We start from the raw sequence: 23275 nt of genomic DNA, 5'->3' as shown, positions 1-23275 counted from the left end.
ATACACACACACGATATACACAGCAAAGTACAAGTAAAAAGAGAATAAATTTCCAACAACATGGGAATAATTATACTGCATGAAGAATAAAATAATATTCTAGAATTATGTGAGTGTAGCCTTATATGTGAAGTGCATGTCCAGAATATATCATCCTGTGTTTTGTCTCCAGAACTGCAGAAATAAATATATAATACAATTATATAACAATGAAATTATTTCATCAAGTAAAATAAACCACAATACAATAGTATGTGTATAAGAAATCTTGGTTGTTTTTGTGTGGGGAACTACAGTTTGAACTCAGGACCTGCTTTTTTCCTCTTTTTTTTTTTATGCTCCCTGCTCTAGATATGAAACTGGTGACCTCAAGCATGCTAGGCAAGTACTCTACTGCTGAGCTACATCTGCAACAGGATTTTTAAAGGTTTTTTTTGTTGAGATTTAATTTGAATGTCTATGTTGGTGTCTAGTCTGTATGTAAGTATGCACACAGACACCAGAAGTTGGGGGACATATCCTCTGGAGTTAGGATTACAGGCAGCTCTGAACCAACCAACATGGGTCCTCAGAATCAAACTCTGATCCTCTTCAAGAACAGCAAGTACTCTTAATCACTAAACCATCTTTTCAGCATACCACTGCCAAATAAGATTTTAAATTTTTATTCAGGCTGGAGAGATGGCTCAGTAGTTAAGAGCACTGACTGCTCTTCCAGAGGTCCTGAGTTCAATTCTCAGCAACCACATGGTGGCTCACAACCATCTGTAATGGGATCTGATGCCCTCTTCCGGTGTGTCTGAAGACAACTACAGTGCACTCGTACATAAGATAAGAAAATTTTATTTAACCTTCTTGACATTGATTTTACATATAAAATGTACATATTAGAAGTGGTACAAGGCTGGAGACATAGTTCAGCTGGTAGAGTGATTGCTTTGCATGTACAAGGCCATAGAGTCAAACTCTAGTACCATATAAACTAGGTGTGCTGGTACACAACTACAATCCCAGCACTTGAAAGGTAGAGAGAGGAGGATCAGAAGTTCAAGGGCTTTCTTTGCTACATATCAAATTTGAGGCCATCTTAGGATACATGGGACTTCATCTTAAAAAACAAAAGAGACTGGGGAGAAGATGCAGAGGTAAAATGCTTGTCACAGAAGCATGAGACCAGGATTTGGATCTGTAGAAGCCAGGTAAAAAGCTGGGTAAGTCTGCCTGTCTGCCTGTAATGTCAGAGGCAGAGGTAAGGATTGACGGGAACAAGCTGGCTGGCGTGACTAGGGAAAAGAGTCCAAATTCAGCAAAAGACCTTGCCTTGATACATAAGGCTGAGAGCTATCAAGGAAGACATCCTACACATGCATGCCCACATTAACACACCCGAACGTATGCATATATACCACATATACACAAATGCAAGAAAATAAAAGTAGCAGTATTATAAATACATAAAGGGTATATATAAATATACCAACAAACCAGTAACAGAATACATAAAATTAAAACTTGGGCTATATTAGAATGGTGAGATTATTAATGCTATTTTACTGTTATTGTTTAACTGCTGCCACTAAATTTTGTTTAAATCTATGATTAACTTTCAGGCAAGGGAAGAAAAGAGCAAAAGAAAAATGCAAGAAAACATTTTTTTGAGACATGGTCTCAATACGTAGCTTTGGCTGTCCTGAAACTTGCTATGTAGACCAGGCTTACCTTAAACTAACAGAACTCTCCTAACTCTGCTTCCCAAGTGCTGAGATAAAAAGATGTGCATCATTATGTCAGGCTGCAAGGTACATTTTTAAAGGTCCCACACCCTGATGTAGTGCTGGGAATTAAACTTAGGGTCCAACCTGAGGTTGTTTTGCCCTTTTTTCTGATTTAGTGTTTTGCATTTGTTTTGTCTTTTTTAGACAGGTTCTCATGTAGCAGAGGTTAGCTTTGAACTCACTACAAAGCCTAGCCTTCAACTACTGATCATCCTGCTTCCACCTCCTAAATGTGAGAATTACAGGCTTGGACCACTGTGCCTGGCTGACTTGGATTTTGAATAAGTCTTCCTCTGTAGCCCTTAAAGTCACGATCTTCCTATCTCAGGCTCCCATATGTATGTGCCACAACAGCTGTAAGAAAACCCTTAATTACTAACCATCATAGTCTGTACTACTTTAACTTCGAATTCAAGCCTCTTTGAAAATAACCTTATAGTTTAAGGCTCATAGATACATAAAACAATGACTGAGATCACAATTGCGTCAGTGTATTTCACAGAAACTTTACCATCGATTGTCACCAACACAGCAGTCCGGCCTCTTCTTTCATGTTCAATCATAGACTCGTCCACATCATTACTTATGACAAGACCATTTCTAATCATCCATTCCCGGTTACCAATGAGGACTTTGTACTGCTGAGTATTAACAGCATCTAGAAGTACAGAAATAACATTCAATAAGCTTATTTAATCTTTAAATCCATCTCATGAGGCAAGTTCTTCCTGCCTAACTTTGCAGTCGCAGTACACTTTTGGTAGGATATAACCTGTAACAACAATTTTCAAGTTTTCCAGGAATATATTCTACTCTCCCATACCTCTGAGCTCATGTTGCTATGGAAACTCAAGTGTCCTTAACGTTTCTCTCCAAATAGCAAACTCCATCACACTGTTGACATGCCAGTTCAAAGGCCGAGGATATAGCTCAGTAGTATGAGTGACTCTAGGTTTAATCTCCAGCAAGACTCAGAATTGGGGGAGGGGTAAGAATGTATTAGCTAAGACATTCCCTTCTGAGGTTTTCTCTTCGAACCTCCATCAAGATTCAAATACTTATTGTGAATCAGTAGCTGAAAGTCCATAGCTGCATGTAAATATGCAACTATGTTGATGTCTCATTTTAAACTTGTAACTACTAATTTTGTTTGGCTGGTTTTGGTTTTTCAAGACAGGGTTTTTCTGTGTACCCTTGGCTGTCCTGGAACTCACCCTATAGACCAGGCTGGCCTCAAAGTCAGAGATCCACCTATCTCTGCCTCCCGAGTGCTGAGATTAAAGGCGTGCACCACACTAATTTTAAGTGAGCTCTTACCTCTGTTGGACAGATGCTTGACTTGTCTCTAGTCCACTCTATTTCTTCAGGATGATTATTTGAAATCTCCTCTCACTTTTAAATCTCTAATTTTCGAGGGACCCAACCGCCTGGTCAGGTGGGCACTCCTGAGGCTGCAGAGCGGAAGAGACCACCAACACTGCTCACCCCTGCCCACATCCCTGGCCCAAGAGGAAACTGTATAAGGCCTCTGGGCTCCCGTGGGGGAGGGCCCAGGAGCGGCAGGACCCCTGCCAGAGACACCGCCGGACCCTGAAGGAAACAGACCGGATAAACAGTTCTCTGCACCCAAATCCCGTGGGAGGGAGAGCTAAACCTTCAGAGAGGCAGACAAGCCTGGGAAACCAGAAGAGACTGCTCCCTGCACACACATCTCGGACGCCAGAGGAAAAAGCCAAAGACCATCTGGAACCCTGGTGCACTGAAGCTCCCGGAAGGGGCGGCACAGGTCTTCCTGGTTGCTGCCGCTGCAGAGAGCCCCTGGGCAGCACCCCACAAGCAAACCTGAGCCTCGGGACCACAGGTAAGACCAAATTTTCTGCTGCAAGAAAGCTGCCTGGTGAACTCAAGACACAGGCCCACAGGAACAGCTGAAGACCTGTAGAGAGGAAAAACTACACGCCCGAAAGCAGAACACTCTGTCCCCATAACTGACTGAAAGAGAGGAAAACAGGTCTACAGCACTCCTGACACACAGGCTTATAGGACAGTCTAGCCACTGTCAGAAATAGCAGAACAAAGTAACACTAGAGATAATCTGATGGCGAGAGGCAAGCGCAGGAACCCAAGCAACAGAAACCAAGACTACATGCCACCATCGGAGCCCAATTCTCCCACCAAAACAAACATGGAATATCCAAACACACCAGAAAAGCAAGATCTAGTTTCAAAATCATATTTGATCATGATGCTGGAGGACTTCAAGAAAGACCTGAACACACTTAGGGAAGCACAGGAAAACATTAATAAACAAGTAAAAGCCTACAGAGAGGAATCGCAAAAATCCCTGAAAGAATTCCAGGAAAACACAATCAAACAGTTGAAGGAATTAAAAATGGAAATAGAAGCAATCAAGAAAGAACACATGGAAACAACCCTGGATATAGAAAACCAAAAGAAGAGACAAGGAGCTGTAGATACAAGCCTCACCAACAGAATACAAGAGATGGAAGAGAGAATCTCAGGAGCAGAAGATTCCATAGAAATCATTGACTCAACTGTCAAAGATAATGTAAAGCGGAAAAAGCTACTGGTCCAAAACATACAGGAAATCCAGGACTCAATGAGAAGATCAAACCTAAGGATAATAGGTATAGAAGAGAGTGAAGACTCCCAGCTCAAAGGACCAGTAAATATCTTCAACAAAATCATAGAAGAAAACTTCCCTAACCTAAAAAAAGAGATACCCATAGACATACAAGAAGCCTACAGAACTCCAAATAGATTGGACCAGAAAAGAAACACCTCCCGTCACATAATTGTCAAAACACCAAACGCACAAAATAAAGAAAGAATATTAAAAGCAGTAAGGGAAAAAGGTCAAGTAACATATAAAGGGAGACCTATCAGAATCACACCAGACTTCTCGCCAGAAACTATGAAGGCCAGAAGATCCTGGACTGATGTTATACAGACCCTAAGAGAAAACAAATGCCAGCCCAGATTACTGTATCCAGCAAAACTCTCAATTAACATTGATGGAGAAACCAAGATATTCCATGACAAAACCAAATTTACACAATATCTTTCTACAAATCCAGCACTACAAAGGATAATAAATGGTAAAGCCCAACATAAGGAGGCAAGCTATACCCTAGAAGAAGCAAGAAACTAATCGTCTTGGCAACAAAACAAAGAGAATGAAAGCACACAAACATAACCTCACATCCAAATATGAATATAACGGGAAGCAATAATCACTATTCCTTAATATCTCTCAATATCAATGGCCTCAACTCCCCAATAAAAAGACATAGATTAACAAACTGGATACGCAACGAGGATCCTACATTCTGCTGCCTACAGGAAACACACCTCAGAGACAAAGACAGACACTACCTCAGAGTGAAAGGCTGGAAAACAACTTTCCAAGCAAATGGTCAGAAGAAGCAAGCTGGAGTAGCCATTCTAATATCAAATAAAATCAATTTCCAACTAAAAGTCATCAAAAAAGATAAGGAAGGACACTTCATATTCATCAAAGGAAAAATCAACCAAGATGAACTCTCAATCCTAAATATCTATGCCCCAAATATAAGGGCACCTACATACGTAAAAGAAACCTTACTAAAGCTCAAGACACACATTGCACCTCACACAATAATAGCGGGAGATTTCAACACCCCAATCTCATCAATGGACAGATCATGGAAACAGAAATTGAACAGAGATGTAGACAGACTAAGAGAAGTCATGAGCCAAATGGACTTAACGGATATTTATAGAACATTCTATCCTAAAGCAAAAGGATATACCTTCTTCTCAGCTCCTCATGGTACTTTCTCCAAAATTGACCATATAATTGGTCAAAAAACGGGCCTCAACAGGTACAGAAAGATAGAAATAATCCCATGCGTGCTATCGGACCACCACGGCCTAAAACTGGTCTTCAATAACAATAAGGGAAGAATGCCCACATATATGTGGAAATTGAACAATGCTCTACTCAATGATAACCTAGTCAAGGAAGAAATAAAGAAAGAAATTAAAGACTTTTTAGAATTTAATGAAAATGAAGGTACAACATACCCAAACTTATGGGACACAATGAAAGCTGTGCTAAGAGGAAAACTCATAGCGCTGAGTGCCTGCAGAAAGAAACAGGAAAGAGCATATGTCAGCAGCTTGACAGCACACCTAAAAGCTCTAGAACAAAAAGAAGCAAATACACCCAGGAGGAGTAGAAGGCAGGAAATAATCAAACTCAGAGCTGAAATCAACCAAGTAGAAACAAAAAGGACCATAGAAAGAATCAACAGAACCAAAAGTTGGTTCTTTGAGAAAATCAACAAGATAGATAAACCCTTAGCCAGACTAACGAGAGGACACAGAGAGTGTGTCCAAATTAACAAAATCAGAAATGAAAAGGGAGACATAACTACAGATTCGGAGGAAATTCAAAAAATCATCAGATCTTACTATAAAAACCTATATTCAACAAAACTTGAAAATCTTCAGGAAATGGACAATTTCCTAGACAGATACCAGGTATCGAAGTTAAATCAGGAACAGATAAACCAGTTAAACAACCCCATAACTCCTAAGGAAATAGAAGCAGTCATTAAAGGTCTCCCAACCAAAAAGAGCCCAGGTCCAGACGGGTTTAGTGCAGAATTCTATCAAACCTTCATAGAAGACCTCATACCAATATTATCCAAACTATTCCACAAAATTGAAACAGATGGAGCCCTACCGAATTCCTTCTACGAAGCCACAATTACTCTTATACCTAAACCACACAAAGACACAACAAAGAAAGAGAACTTCAGACCAATTTCCCTTATGAATATCGACGCAAAAATACTCAATAAAATTCTGGCAAACCGAATTCAAGAGCACATCAAAACAATCATCCACCATGATCAAGTAGGCTTCATCCCAGGCATGCAGGGATGGTTTAATATACGGAAAACCATCAACGTGATCCATTATATAAACAAACTGAAAGAACAGAACCACATGATCATTTCATTAGATGCTGAGAAAGCATTTGACAAAATTCAACACCCCTTCATGATAAAAGTCCTGGAAAGAATAGGAATTCAAGGCCCATACCTAAACATAGTAAAAGCCATATACAGCAAACCAGTTGCGAACATTAAACTAAATGGAGAGAAACTTGAAGCAATCCCACTAAAATCAGGGACTAGACAAGGCTGCCCACTCTCTCCCTACTTATTCAATATAGTTCTTGAAGTTCTAGCCAGAGCAATCAGACAACAAAAGGAGATCAAAGGGATACAGATCGGAAAAAAAGAGGTCAAAATATCACTATTTGCAGATGACATGATAGTATATTTAAGTGATCCCAAAAGTTCCACCAGAGAACTACTAAAGCTGATAAACAACTTCAGCAAAGTGGCTGGGTATAAAATTAACTCAAATAAATCAGTTGCCTTCCTCTATACAAAAGAGAAACAAGCCGAGAAAGAAATTAGGGAAACGACACCCTTCATAATAGACCCAAATAATATAAAGTACCTCGGTGTGACTTTAACCAAGCAAGTAAAAGATCTGTACAATAAGAACTTCAAGACACTGAGGAAAGAAATTGAAGAAGACCTCAGAAGATGGAAAGATCTCCCATGCTCATGGATTGGCAGGATTAATATGGTAAAAATGGCCATTTTACCAAAAGCAATCTACAGATTCAATGCAATCCCCATCAAAATACCAATCCAATTCTTCAAAGAGCTAGACAGAACAATTTGCAAATTCATCTGGAATAACAAAAAACCCAGGATAGCTAAAGCTATCCTCAACAATAAAAGGACTTCAGGGGGAATCACTATCCCTGAACTCAAGCAGTATTACAGAGCAATAGTGATAAAAACTGCATGGTATTGGTACAGAGACAGACAGATAGACCAATGGAATAGAATTGAAGACCCAGAAATGAACCCACACACCTATGGTCACTTGATTTTTGACAAAGGAGCCAAAACCATCCAATGGAAAAAAGATAGCATTTTCAGCAAATGGTGCTGGTTCAACTGGAGGGCAACATGTAGAAGAATGCAGATCGATCCATCCTTATCACCCTGTACAAAGCTTAAGTCCAAGTGGATCAAGGACCTCCACATCAAACCAGACACACTCATACTAATAGAAGAAAAACTAGGGAAGCATCTGGAACACATGGGCACTGGAAAAAATTTCCTGAACAAAACACCAATGGCTTATGCTCTAAGATCAAGAATCGACAAATGGGATCTCATAAAACTGCAAAGCTTCTGTAAGGCAAAGGACACTGTGGTTAGGACAAAATGGCAACCAACAGATTGGGAAAAGATCTTTACCAATCCTACAACAGATAGAGGCCTTATATCCAAAATATACAAAGAACTCAAGAAGTTAGACCGCAGGGAAACAAATAACCCTATTAAAAAATGGGGTTCAGAGCTAAACAAAGAATTCACAGCTGAGGAATGCCGAATGGCGGAGAAACACCTAAAGAAATGTTCAACATCTTTAGTCATAAGGGAAATGCAAATCAAAACAACCCTGAGATTTCACCTCACACCAGTGTGATTGGCTAAGATCAAAAACTCAGGTGACAGCAGATGCTGGCGAGGATGTGGAGAAAGAGGAACACTCCTCCATTGTTGGTGGGATTGCAGACTGGTAAAACCATTCTGGAAATCAGTCTGGAGGTTCCTCAGAAAATTGGACATTGAACTGCCTGAGGATCCAGCTATACCTCTCTTGGGCATATACCCAAAAGATGCCTCAACATATAAAAGAGACACGTGCTCCACTATGTTCATCGCAGCCTTATTTATAATAGCCAGAAGCTGGAAAGAACCCAGATGCCCTTCAACAGAGGAATGGATACAGAAAATGTGGTACATCTACACAATGGAATATTACTCAGCTATCAAAAACAACGAGTTTATGAAATTCGTAGGCAAATGGTTGGAACTGGAAAATATCATCCTGAGTGAGCTAACCCAATCACAGAAAGACATACATGGTATGCACTCATTGATAAGTGGCTATTAGCCCAAATGCTTGAATTACCCTAGATCCCTAGAACAAACGAAACTCAAGACGGATGATCAAAATGTGAATGCTTCACTCCTTCTTTAAATGCGGAAAAAGAATACCCTTGGCAGGGAAGGGAGAGGCAAAGATTAAAACAGAGACTGAAGGAACACCCATTCAGAGCCTGCCCCACATGTGGCCCATACATATACAGCCACCCAATTAGACAAGATGGATGAAGCAAAGAAGTGCAGACCGACAGGAGCCGGATGTAGATCGCTCCTGAGAGACACAGCCAGAATACAGCAAATATAGAGGCGAATGCCAGCAGCAAACCACTGAACTGAGAATAGGTCCCCTATTGAAGGAATCAGAGAAAGAACTGGAAGAGCTTGAAGGGGCTCGAGACCCCAAAAGTACAACAATGCCAAGCAACCAGAGCTTCCAGGGACTAAGCCACTACCTAAAGACTATACATGGACTGACCCTGAACTCTGACCTCATAGGTAGCAATGAATATCCTAGTAAGAGCACCAGTGGAAGGGGAAGCCCTGGGTCCTGCTAAGACTGAACCCCCAGTGAACTAGTCTATGGGGGGAGGGCGGCAATGGGGGGAGGGTTGGGAGGGGAACACCCATAAGGAAGGGGAGGGGGAGGGGGATGTTTGCCCGGAAACCGGGAAAGGGAATAACACTCGAAATGTATATAAGAAATACTCAAGTTAATAAAAAAAAAAAAGATTCCACTCTTAAAAGAAAAAGAAATTCCAATCTGTATTTGCAGGTTGTTATGAATGTTCTTAAGGGATGGATGTATATAGGGCTTTGAATGTTTAGGTGGGCAATTATATCCTAACAATTGGATCAAAAAAAAAAAAAGAAAAAAAAATAAATCTCTAATTTTCCTCTCCCACTCTTACCCAAGATGCAACTGCTCCTGCTATCATAAGAGAATTTGTCATGGCTAAATTGCCCGAGCTCCAGTGCTTCCTAGGTGCACACAGCTTGTTTTCCCTGTTATAAACAGAGCTTAAGCCTGCTGAAGGCCTGTATGATAGCTTACCCTCCTATGCAGGCACAGAAAAACCCTCTCTTGAGCTTGCTGCTCTAGCTGTCACACCTCTTCTTCTGTGGGTAGCAGAACTGTTCAAAAAGCATTTCCCCTACTAGCTGTTTCTAATTCACCTCTTCCTATTCTCTTTTGAATCCATTCTAGTAAAGCTTTAGTCTCTACTATTCTACTGAACTATTCCCACAGTGCTCCAGTGATCTTTATTTTAGAAAATCTAGCAATGTTTGAACAGTTGTTCTAGCAATGGTGGAAACCTGTTCTGTTTAATTCTATAGCCACTAGCCAACACATGTGGCTACTGAGGGCCAATATGATTAAAAAGCTGGATTTTACATGAAACTAAATTTCATTAACTCAAAAAGTAAACCATCACATATAAGTTGTAATTATTGTATTTGATACCACAGATCTACAAAGCAAATAACTCCCAACTCTTTTTTTTATTATTATTATTATTATTATTATTATTATTATTATATCATTTTTTACAGTCCAGTTGTTATCCACCTCCTGATCTGCCCTCCAAATATTCCTCATCCCATTCCTCATCCCAACTGTGTATTTCCAATTCAATCTCTTTCTTGGATCTTCAGGCCCTGTAGACAATGGCCTACCTAAGAATTCCATTTTTGATATCTCCACTTAGATAGCTAACAGGCATCTAAATGTAACTTCTATAAAACTGGACTCCTGTTTTTCTTGTCTTCTTTATCCTGTTTAATAGTAACTCTATCCATCTAAATGGTGGACCACTAACTTTGGCATGGCTTTGAGTCTTCTGTTTTAGTTTTTAAAAAATGGTTCTTATGTGTATAGGTATTTTTCCTGCATGTATGTCTGTGTACCATGTCAAACAGTACTCATGGGAGGTCGGAAGAGGACATTGGATCCCCCATGGAACTGGAGTTAATGGCCAGTTGTTGAGCTGTTGTGTGGGTGTGTGGAATTGAACTGTGTCCTCTGGAAGAGCAGTCAATGCTCTTAATTGATGAGCCCTCTCTCCAGCCCCTTGACTCTTATTTAACTTATATTCTATATATCTAGTTGGTAATTAAAATCTTTCAGCTTGCTCTTCAAGACACAGCTGGAATCTGATCACTTTGTACAAACTTTACTGTTATCACACAGTCTGAGCCATTGTTCTGTTTTGCCTCAGTTATGACAACAGCCCACTAACTCAGTCTCTTTCTTTGGTCCTAGCTCCCAACTTCTCCCTCAGTGGTGCTGGAGATCAAACCCAGGGCTTTACACATGCTAAGCCGAGGAGAGGATTAAAGAGGTGTTCCATTGAGTTACACCTCTGCCCTCACTGATGATCCTTTATAGTGCTGTTAACAGTCCAGAACATACAGTAGATGATCCTGTTGAGTGATTTTTCTATATGTCAGTTACTTAATATGACAGCCATAGACAAAAAGTCACAGAGAAGTAGAAATGGTTAGGAAATAAATATTTTATAGTATGTTTAACATAATAGAAATGATGTACAGCTATAATTTAAGATGAGCAAGGATTTCTATCAGCATATTGTTGAAGTATCACTGAAAAGAGATGTGAGTTAAGTCTAGAAAGTTAAACAGGGTAGATGCTGTTTGCAGATGAGGGCACTGCATGGAGAAAACAGGAAATGATGTATAGAAATGGCAAACCATAAAGGGGTACCAAGAAAGAAATACTCCTCCCCCTAAAAACTCCTCAAAAAACAAAACAAACAAAAAACAAACCACCACAGGCCACTGCCAAGGTTATTTGGTGCCCTCTACTAGTAAGGACCTATTGCTGAAGACAATACTGACTTATATCGTAGAACATGGAAAAGTCGAGCTTGTGCCTAACTAGAAGCTTCACTTCTACTGACTAGTGTTCAGGGTACTGAAAGGTACTCTGCATTCCTGCATTCCACTAGAGAAGAAAGGTAGCCATCAATATCACCACTCAACTGCAAACCCTGCAACCTACAACATTGACCTGCCTAGTCAACCATTGAACTGAGAACAGGGTCCCCAATGGAGGAGTTAGAGAAAGGACTGAAGGAGCTGAAGGGGTTTGCAACCCCATAGGAAGAACAACAATATCACCAACCAGATACCCCAGAGCTCTCAGGAACTAAACCACCAACCAAAGAGTACAGATGGAGGGACCCATGGCTCCAGCTGCACATGTAGCAGAGGATGGCATTGTTCGGCATCAATAGGAGGAGAAGCCCTTGGTCCTGTGACAGCTTGACGCCCCAGTGTAGGGGAATGTCAGGGCAGGGAAGTGGGAGTGGATAGGTGGATAAGGGAGCACCCTCATAGAAGCAGGGGGACAGGGAGGGGATAGAGGGTTTCTAGAGGAGAAATCAGGAACGGGGATAACATTTAAAATGTTAGTTTAAAAAAAATATCCAATAAAAAAAGGTTTAAAAAGTTATTATTTTTCCTTTAAAAAAAAAGAACAATGGCCTGCCTATAAGACATACTGGTACAACAGTGGCACACATGGTATGGGAGTGACTTAACTGGTTTTTTAATCAGATTTAAGGCCTAGCCCATGAAATGGAACCCATACCCAGTACTACTAAAGTGGCCATGACCCCAAGACTAGAAAGGTCACGGGTCTAAGGTAAACCTTAATGCTATTATTTTAATAATGCTATTATTAAAGGAACATAGGAATAAAATGAGTCCTGAGGATATACTATGATACTCATAGAGCAGCACCTTACTCAACTCACATCACAGAAGCTTCTTCTTGAAGAAGATGGAAATTAACTTAGATATCCACAACCAAACAATATGCAGATTGTGGATCTTCCTACAAGACTCAAGGATCTATGCAAAAGAGAAAGCAGAACTATTTGAATCAGAGGTGATGGATGACTCCAAGGAAAGAGTGCCTTCTAGACATAACAGGATCGAAGCACTTATGAATGAAGATTGCAGCAGCATGCACAAAACCTGAACATGTTTAAGCTAGATGGGGTCCTACTCTTAACCAAGAAGCTATCTGCAATAGATACTCATTGTCAAAGGAAAAGTCAGTTTTCTCTAATAGACTGCCATCAAGTATATGAACCACATTCTAGGGTAGGCCCTGTGTCTAAGAGTAGTTAGTTGGCTAACATAAAATGAACTCAATGGTATTTTTGTAGACATTTGTTTCATTTTTCTTGTTTTGGCAGTTTTTGGTCTTCTTGGCCTTTTGCTTCTTTGCTTTTTCTTCTTTGTGCTTTTGTTTCTTTGGGGATTTTCATGGTTTTGTTTTTTGAAAAAGAGAAAGAACATAAAGTTGAACGGGTATCAAGGTGGGGAGGGTCAGAGATGAGTTGTGGGAGGGAAAAACCATGATCGAGATATACTGTATAATTTTTTTCTCAAGAAAAAAAATAAAAAAGAGATGGTAGGCCATGAGGAGGAAGTATAGGTAGGTGGCTAATATCACTGGAACACTGAGCACCCGTGGAGCGTCATGGAGAGACTGATAAGTAATTATAGAGGAAGGAGATGGACAGAGCACAGCAGACATCAACGTTCTGAATGAGTGACAACTATGAAACAAGGATTCTGAGTGAGTCACAGTAGAGCACGCCTTTAATCTCAGTACCCAAGAACAAAGGTAAGTGGATCTCTGAGTTTGAGGCTAGCCTGGTGGACACAGTGAAGTGTTTAAAGCAGCCATGACTATAGTGAGAACCTATGTCAAAACAAACAAGTAAAAATCCAAGGATCCTTAATTAAGATCCATGAAAGGGCTCCACGACACAAGCGAACCTTTTAAAGGAGATACGATAATTACTTATCATGTGGGTGGCCTATAACTTTCAGCACATTCCTTCAAAAGAACTATAAGTCAAACTACTAAAATAGTTATATGTCAGAAGGTAGTATGATCAGATTTGCATAGTAGCAAAATCACTTGAGCACAAATGGGTGGGGAGATTCTGAAACACTTAGGTAAACAGAGCATGTTGGGAATCAGATGATACACCAGCTGCCACCCGGGAGATACATATCTACCAGGGATACAGAATTTGGAGTGGTAATGGAAACCTGTAGGTGATTACGTAAGTGGTGGCTATGAATGATACTGTCTGGAGGATAGAATGCAAAATGAGAAAAGGGCCAAAGAACAAGTAAAGCATTGAGAATATCTAATACTCTGGAGTGGGATAAATAAAGAATTGAAGGATTAGAAGGAATGCTCAAGGCGGAAAGAGAAGAATCCACAGATAGCTGAGGCAGGCATGCATGCAAAGGATAAGTGGCTTTTAGGAGGAATATACAGCCAATATCCTCTACTGCCTTGTGAGGTCATGCAGAACGCAGAGTGGAGAACAAGCACTGGAGTGGGCTTTGAAGAGGTTGGTCTGTAATGAATGAGGCATCCCTCTGATGGGAGATGGAGAATGTGTGGATCTGGGAAAAGAGAAGGTGGGGTGGCTGGGAGCAGTGGAAGGAGGAGGAACTGTGGTTGGGATGCACTGTAAGAGAGGAGAATCTATTTTCAATTTAAAAAAAAGAAAAACAAGGAAAAAAGAAAAAGAATATCTACAAACTACTACAAACAGGTCAACTTACTTGAGAGATGAGCATCAATAATCATAGACGATGAAGGTGATGACTGTTCATTAATTGCATCAATTTGAACCAGGGATGCATTTTTAATGTTATTTTCTTCTATCTTCAAGTTACTCTTATGTAGCAAACCTTCAATATTGGTGACTTTACAGCTAATTCCACAGCCGGGTACAACCTGGAAATCTGTGCAGGTACCCAAGGTTTCAGTGTCCAGCTCCTAACAAACAGAAACACAACACACTAAATAAACAAACACACAAACAAACGCTGTGGTATTTTTAATTAGGTAAAGTGTTAGTAAGAATGGAAGAAGACAGCACTGACAATTTTGGGTGCAGGTACAAACTGATAAAAACCATTTGTATGGACATCGGTAGTAGTCATGAAAAACAAAACTGTAAGCATCCTTTGATCTAACAATCGCACTGATAGACGCTCAGCATAAAGACAGACTTGGAGAAACAGACAAGAATGCTCGGTATGCACTGAAAACAAAACACCACTCAAAGAAACGAATACAAAACGATGGGGTAGACTTGGATTTCCTGATAGGAAAATTTCATCTAATAAAATAAAAAGCAAAGCCACTGTATGATTTTCTATATAGGGTTTCGAAGGATAAATGCAGGGAGTCATGATGGCATACATTTAGAATCCTGGCACTTAAAAAATGGAAATCGGGGACTGGAGAGATGGCTCAGCGGTTAAGAGCACTGACTGCTCTTCCAGAGGTCCTGAGTTCAAATCCCAGCAACCACATGGTGGCTCACACCCATCTGTAATGGGATCTGATGCCCTCTTCTGGCGTGTCTGAAGACAGCTACAGTGTACTTATATATAATAAATGAATAAATCTTTTTTAAAAAAAGATGGAAATCTGCTCAGATATTGTAAATTAAGGATTTACCTGGCTATAGAGAAAGTTCCAGACCAGCCCCAGCTATGTAAAGAAACTCTGCCTCAAAGGCAACAAAAAAGTATCATGAGCTAGGTCCAATGACACCTGCCTACAGTTCCAGCCAAGTGGAGACTGAGGCAGAAACAGCACTTAAGCCCAGGAGTTTAGCACCGGTCTGGATAACATAGGAAAATCTTTGCTCTTAAAAGAATGAGGTTTTGCTGAAGAGATGGCTCAGTAGTTAAAAGCACATGTCACTCCATCAGGGGACTAGAATTTGTGTCCCAACACCCACATTTGGCAGCTCAGAAATGTAACTTCATCTTCAAGGTATCCGACACCCACTTCAGGTGTGCATAAATACACAGAGAAAAACACATTAATATCTAAACTAAACTAAATCTTTACATAATTAAAAAAGTAACATTAACATATACATTTGTGAACATACCGGAAATTGTTTATTAAATTTTATAAATTAAAAAAAAATCAATAAAGACGCCCCAACCACTGGGCAAGAACTCACTTTTAAAAATTAATTGGAGATTTCTGAATGGAAAACACATACTATCCTTTTAAGATTAGGAGGTGGGGAGAATTTTTTTTTTTAAGCTGTGATCGTAAGCCATGAATAGCAATTATTAAGCTTTGGACAGAGGAATCATGTTGGGGTGAAGGAGTGAGGGGTCCATTTTTTATTACCTAAATTATGCTATCAGTGAACATATTACTTCTATTTTAATGTTTTATATCAAACAGCGGTCACTGTGTGATAAGATCAGAATTAACTTCTTTTTTATGTTTACAGTTGTCTATATGAACAAAACAGTACATAATCATTTTGAGATAAGGTCTTATAGAGTCTAGGCTGCGATCAAGTTCACTATGTAATGAAGATGATTATGAAATTTTTTGTTTGTTTGTTTTTTGAGACAGGGATTCTCTGTGTAGCCCTGGCTGTCCTGGAACTCTGTAGGCCAGGCTGGCCTTGAACTTCAAGATCTGCCTGCCTCTGCTTCCTCAGTGTTGGGATTAAACATGCTCACTTTATTGGTGCTAGAGTTCAAACCCTAGGTCTCAACCATCTGGGAAGCATTCCAAAAGAGCTAGCTACATTCCCAGCCCCAACCCATTCAGTTAAATAAGAAAATACAATTCTCTTTAGCCTCAAACTGATGATACACATAAAATATAGTCAAAGGCCAGCCCAGATTAGGTCTGTATCATTCCTACATAACATAAATGATAACATAAATATGAAAGATTAAATGTACCTGCTTGCAATATTTGGTTACAGCTGCTCCTAAAGGATGTTCACTGTTACTTTCTGCAGTTCCCACAATGGCCAGGATCTTATTGCGTGATATCTTGTTACTTTCCACCAGAACCTTTACTTGGTTCACTACTGGGGTTCCATGGGTAATGGTTCCAGTCTTGTCAAACACCACTACCTTTACCTGGAGAAAAGTTAAAAACATAATTCACCCCTGTAACATCATCTTCCCAGAAATAAAAAATAGGTGTATTTTTTTAACAGATTTGATATTTCATTTCTTAATAAACTGGTCTTTGGCTTCACAACTGATCGCCTCTGGATGAACAAAAAGCATATTAAGAAATACTCTTGGAAGCACCAGTGGAAGGGGAAGCCCTTGGTCCTGCTAAGACTGAACCCCCAGTGAACTAGACTGTTGGGGGGAGGGCGGCAAGGGGGGGAGGATGGGGAGGGGAACACCCATAAAGGAGGGGAGGGGGGAGGGGGATGTTTGCCCGGAAACCGGGAAAGGGAATAACACTCGAAATTTAAATAAGAAATACTCAAGTTAATAAAAAAATTTTTTTTCTCTACCCCACAGTTGGGTTTTAATCCTGTTAAATGTCTGTGAATTTGTGTTAAACAACTAGAGCTGTTAGTTTTGGGTTGGCTGTTAATAAGTAATTAAGAGATGTCACTGGCATCTCTAGGGGAAAAACAAAGGTTTTCAATACTACTAAATTATAGATCTATTGGAAAAATCTGGGTGGCAAGCAGATGACTGTAAGAGAAAACGAAAATGTTAGGTTGAAGGGAATACCAACTGGGTTGCTGGACTTTGCTAGGACTTGGTGAAGAACTTGGGCTCTTAAGAGGACGCTCAGAGGAGCACTTTGAGAATCTGGAGTTAGAGACTGTGTTCACCTCACTATAAACTCAGAATGAGAACTTTGGAGACTGAACAGCCTAGTGAGCTGATATAAAAGGATAGGAATAAATAGTCAAAGCATCATCTGGATGAGAGAAAAACTGCTCTAACAGGTATCATGGAAACAAGAGAGGAAAGCAGAACAGGAAACTACAGACTCGATAACAGCACTGGGTCAATATTAATATCTTAATTTTGATAAATGTACTGTGGTAGCATAAGGGAATGTCCAAGGTCTTAGTATGATAGAAACAGCTGCAAAAAAAAGAGAATACTTTTTGTAAGTTTGAAATTATGCCAATTTTTTCCCTATAAAAACTAGTACCCTGGGGAGTGAAGACTCGGTGCTTAAAAACCCGTGTGTTCTTGCAGAGGACCCCAGTTCAGTTCCTAGCACCAATATTGGGCAGGTTACAACAACCTGTAACTGTAGCTCTAAGGAATCTGACACACCCTTCTGGCCCCCACATGAACCCATACATACGTGAATATACACATGAAGGTGCATGTACATGAATAAAAATAAAAAAATAAAAACTAGCCTTTAAAAAATTCCTTAGAGGGCCCTAGTGGCCCATACATATACAGCCACCCAATTAGACAAGATGGATGAAGCAAAGAAGTGCAGACCGACAGGAGCCGGATGTAGATCGCTCCTGAGAGACACAGCCAGAATACAGCAAATACAGAGGCGAATGCCAGCAGCAAACCACTGAACTGAGAATAGGTCCCCCGTTGAAGGAATCAGAGAAAGAACTGGAAGAGCTTGAAGGGGCTCGAGACCCCAAAAGTACAACAATGTCAAGCAACCAGAGCTTCCAGGGACTAAGCCACTACCTAAAGACTATACATGGACTGACCCTGGACTCTGACCTCATAGGTAGCAATGAATATCCTAGTAAGAGCACCAGTGGAAGGGGAAGCCCTGGGTCCTGCTAAGACTGAACCCCCAGTGAACTAGTCTATGGGGGGAGGGCGGCAATGGGGGGAGGGTTGGGAGGGGAACACCCATAAGGAAGGGGAGGGGGGAGGGGGATGTTTGCCCGGAAACCGGGAAAGGGAATAACACTCGAAATGTATATAAGAAATACTCAAGTTAATAAAAAAAAAATTCCTTAGGGCTGGAGGGATGGCTTAGTGTTTAAGAACACTGGCTGCTCTTCCAGAGGACCCAGGTTTGGTTCCCAACAGCCATGTGGCAGTTCACAACTGTGGATTACTCCAGTCCCAGGGGGACTCAATATCGTCTTCTGGCCTCTGAATGCATGTGGTACATAAGCATACATGCAGCCACTGCACTCATACACATTAAAACAAATTCTAGCCTGTATATACTTGCTAGCTATTCAAGGTTCCAGATTTGTTCTAAGCCATGTACAATGTATTCTCCATGCACCTGTATCTACTTTAGATCCTCATAATGAGATTGTGTTTTAATTGAGCATGGCTTTAATTGAAGTAGCCTTAATTGAGGCTGAAGTCACAGCTGCAAACTGCCAGCTGGTGGCGGTAAAGGCAGTGCCATTGCAGGTGCAGCTCCCACAATGTTGAGTCAGACACGAACATGTCAGAAGCATGTTTGGACATGCTTTTGCCTGGCAAATTTTCCCAGGCAAGTGTTGGAGTTGGGTGTAATTGGAGACCGGTTTGAACTACAGAGCCTCTCCATTCAGGGACTACTCTGAGGGAATAGCTAAGGGAGTATTAGAGCTCTTAAGTAACCAAGGCAAATCTGAAGAAGAACCAACATCACAGCTTTCCTACTTCAACCCTCAGGGTAGTTCCAGAAGGGGCTTAGCCAAGAACCACAGGCAAAAAAAAAAATCTATGAACCCCATTTCTCAATAGGGTGTGACTGCATGTTTGATAGGGCAATTTTTCGTTGTGAGGACTCTTACCTTATGAGCCATCTCCAGTGGCTCCCCACCTTTGATAAGTATGCCATTCTGAGCACCTACTCCTGTGCCCACCATCACAGCAGTTGGAGTGGCTAGCCCCAGTGAACAGGGACATGCGATACACAGAACTGTGATAGACGCTTGGAAAGCAAAGCGGATTATGGTTTCTGTTCGGGAGATGCTTCTGTTGTAGCCCTTTAGAAGAAAGACATGCACTCTGGTTATTCATTTACAGTTAGAGTCGTTCAAAACAAAAGAAACGCTGCTCAACCCTGTTTAAATAAAAGCTACGTCAAAGTCCCACATCCTACCTGGCTACTTATGTATACTTTAGTTACTAATGATAAACAGTTTTTCACTTAAGAACATGAAAAGGTGGGGCAAAATTGATTAATAAGTCCTATTTATTATTTCAGAGTCACTAACTATGAAGAAAAATCAAGAACATAGAACCTTATAATTTCTCCATATCTAGAAGAACTAGTAGCAACTTTCAAGAATAACGTGAGACATAATTTTCAATAAGTTTGTTCTTGAATGAATTCTGACTCTCTGATACTGAGGCCATAGATTGGACGTCCATACAACATTTTAAAGGCAATAACTTAAATATTCACTTTAGAGAGCAAAGGTTAAAGCCAGAAAGATGGCTCAGCAGATAAAAGTGCTTGCTGTGCAACCTCACGACCTTAGTCCAATTCCATGAGATCACAGTGGAAACAAAACAAACTCTTAGAAGTTGTTCTCTGTCCTCCACACATGTGCAATGGCACAAATGTTCCAGCATTCACATACATACAACACATATGCATTCAGTAAGTAAAATAAGGTTAAAAAATTTAAACGAGGCTGATGAGACTGCTCAGTGGTTAGGAGTACTTACAGAAGAGCCAAATTCAGTCCTCAGAACCCACATCTGGCAACTTACACCTGCCTCTAGAGCTTCAATGTCTCTGATGTACTCTTCTAGTATACATAGACAATTGACCTCACATGCATATTTCCACACACAGATATACACACTTAGGCATAACTAAGATAACTCTTTAAAATGTTTTAAAAGATAAAGTTAGAAGGGAATTTCATAAATATCTAGGCATAGACTTTTGTATAGGTCATGTGCAAATGTTTTCACATATGCTGTGTGCTCTCACCTCTGTGAATTTAAATCTTTTAACTTAGGAATTATTTCCCCTATGCCTCCCCTTACAAAAAGAGAAGCTGAGTTAAAGTTTGTATATCTAAAGTGAAGATCTACAGCTGCCAAAATGAAGTTCAATCCCTTTGTGACTTCTGACCAAATGAAGAATGGCAACCGGTATTTCAATGCACCTTCCCACACGTGGAGGAAGATCATGTTCTCCCCTCTTTCCAAAGAGCTGAGACAGAAGTATAGTATTCTGCCTAGGCCCATTGGAAAGGATGGTGAGGTTTGTGCTTTGAGGACACTACAGAACCCAGAAGACTGGCAAAGAGGTCTAGCTGTCCAGGAAGAAATATGTCATCGACATTGAATGAGTGCAGCAAGAGAAGACTACTGGCACAACTGCCATCCATGTGGGCATACACCTCAGCCAACTGGTTATTGCCAGGCTGAAGCTAAGCAGAGACTACAAAAACCCTCCCAGAAAGAACAGCCAACTCTCAACAAGGACAAAGGGAGAGAGGGAGAAACAATGGTGAAACCACAGGAGTGGAGGAATCTCGTGTACACTGTCATTAAAGACTGTTTAAGCAAAGTAATAAAGTGAGGGACAGCACAGATCTACTTTAGGACATCACAGAGCCATACTTACAAGGTATCAGAGACCTCAGTGAGTAGGCACTAATACAATAGCTTTTTAAACACTAACTATAAGGTATTCTTGGGGGCTGAAGCGATGGCTGAATGGTTAAGAGTACTGGCTGTTCTTCCCAAGGCCCCAGCACCCATATGTGAAGCAGATTCTCAGTACACACATGGTGGTTCATATCCATCTGCAACTACAGTTCCAGGGAATCCAGTACCCTCTTCTGGCCTCCACAGGGGACTAGTTATACACATTGTGTATACACATCTACACAGACAAAATAATGAATATATTGATTGATTGATTAAAATGTATTCTTTAATACATTCTCTTAGCCAGCTATGAGTAATCCTAACACTTGAGAGGTAGAGGCAGGAGAAGCAGGAGTTTAATGTTATCCCTGACAACACAAGACGCTCAAGGCCGGAGACTCTGTCATATACACACATATGTATGTTATCTTGTTCAGCCTTCACAACAAGTTATATAAAATGAGCATTATTAAAATGTCATTACAAACTAGGCATACTGGCCTACACCATTAGTTCCAGCACTCAGGATATAGAGACAAGCAGAAATCAAAGCTACACTGGTCTACATAGAGAAATCTAGGCCAGCCAAGGGCTATGGTGAGTGTCTCTCTCAAAAAAAAAAAAAAACCTAAAAACTAAATTTAAATTGCATACCATTCTAACAAGCACACTGAAATACTATTCTGTCTTATCTGAACAGCACACTAATGCTGTACACAGTATCTGCCATTAGCAACCCACTACCTTTCTCCTGGATGTTGAATAGCTACTGAAATATTACGGCACTTGTATAGATCCCCTGTTTTTGTTAAACTGTGTCCCCCAAACATAAAAGCGCGATGATGACAATTTAGACATGACAGAAAGATGCTGTCTGCTTCTTCTAAGTGAAAAGGTTGAAGTTCTTACTATAACGAAAAAAAGAAATCATATTCCAAGGTTACTAAGATTTATAAATTTCCACTTCCTAAAAATGTAAAGGATAAAACAGAAAGTCTGCTGGCTTTGCTGTTATAGCTCAAAACTGCTCAGGTTATAAGCTCGGTGCATGACAGTGCTTAGTTAAGACAGCCAAGCAATCGATTTGTGTAAAAGTGTCTGTACTGGAGCTAAAGATGACAAATACAATGTTACGTGCGCTGGTGGTTTGAATAGGTGTGGTCCCCAGAGACTCGTGTGTTTGAATGCCTAGCCCATAGGGTGTGGCACTATTAGGAGGCATGGCCTTATTGGAGGAAGTGTGTCACTGTGGAGATGGACTTTGTGGTCTTATGTATATGTTCAGTGTGTGCCCAGTGTGGAGGACAGTCTCTTTCTGCTCTCTGTGAATCAAGATGTAGAACTCTTGGCTCCTCCAGCACCATGTCTGCCTGCATGCTGCTATGCTTCCTGACATCATGATAATGGACTAAACTTTTGAAGAGTATGCCATCCCCAATTAAAGTTTTCCTTTATGAGAATTGCCATGGTCACAGTATCTCTTCCCAGCAACCATAACTAAGGCAGTTGCTATCTGTGGTTTCTGACATGTACCAGGACTCTGAAAATACAATCCCAAAGCCGGGCAGCATTCTACCACTAAGCTACACTCTTAACCAATACTGCTCATTTCCAAAGTCTGTTTGTGTATTTTAGACAAGGTTTCACTGTTCATTCCTGGCTGGCCTGGTACTCTCAGAGGTTGACCCTGAACTTATAGAGATGTGCTTGACTTTGCCTCCTGAGTGCTAGGATTAAAGTTGTGCATCATTGCATCTGGCTCACAATCATTTATGTTTGGAGGGAACGTATGCATTCATTCTCGGTGCAGGCATTCTCAGAAGCCAGAGGCATCAAATACTGCTGTAGACGGAATTGCAGATGGGTGCGATTTGCCCGACGTAGGTGCTGAGAATGTAACTCAGGCCTTCTGCTAAAGTAGTGTGTACTGTCAACTATGGAGCTATTTCTCCAGCTCCTCAAAATGATCTTTACTTAATGACCTCTATAAAAGTTTCACAAAGCGTTTTGCACATGGTCAAAAGTTAT

General features: G+C 40.5%; 1 protein-coding gene across 6 annotated transcripts in view; it reads right to left on the bottom strand.

The window, feature by feature from the left end:
* Atp7a (ATPase copper transporting alpha) overlaps positions 1–23275 on the bottom strand; it is a 107460-nt gene that overhangs the window by 9390 nt on the left and 74795 nt on the right. For all 6 annotated transcript variants that reach the window (XM_039099486.2, XM_063279806.1, XM_006256995.5 and 3 more), the window contains 4 exon segments: positions 19426–19620; positions 16619–16801; positions 14447–14663; positions 2287–2433 (listed from right to left, as the gene is read on the bottom strand). In XM_039099486.2, coding sequence (XP_038955414.1) covers positions 2287–2433; positions 14447–14663; positions 16619–16801; positions 19426–19620 — 742 coding nt within the window.

Source organism: Rattus norvegicus, chromosome X (genome assembly GCF_036323735.1).
Source record: "Rattus norvegicus strain BN/NHsdMcwi chromosome X, GRCr8, whole genome shotgun sequence".
Classification (NCBI taxonomy): Eukaryota; Metazoa; Chordata; class Mammalia; order Rodentia; family Muridae; genus Rattus; species Rattus norvegicus.
This window is presented reverse-complemented; position numbering and strand designations above follow the sequence as displayed.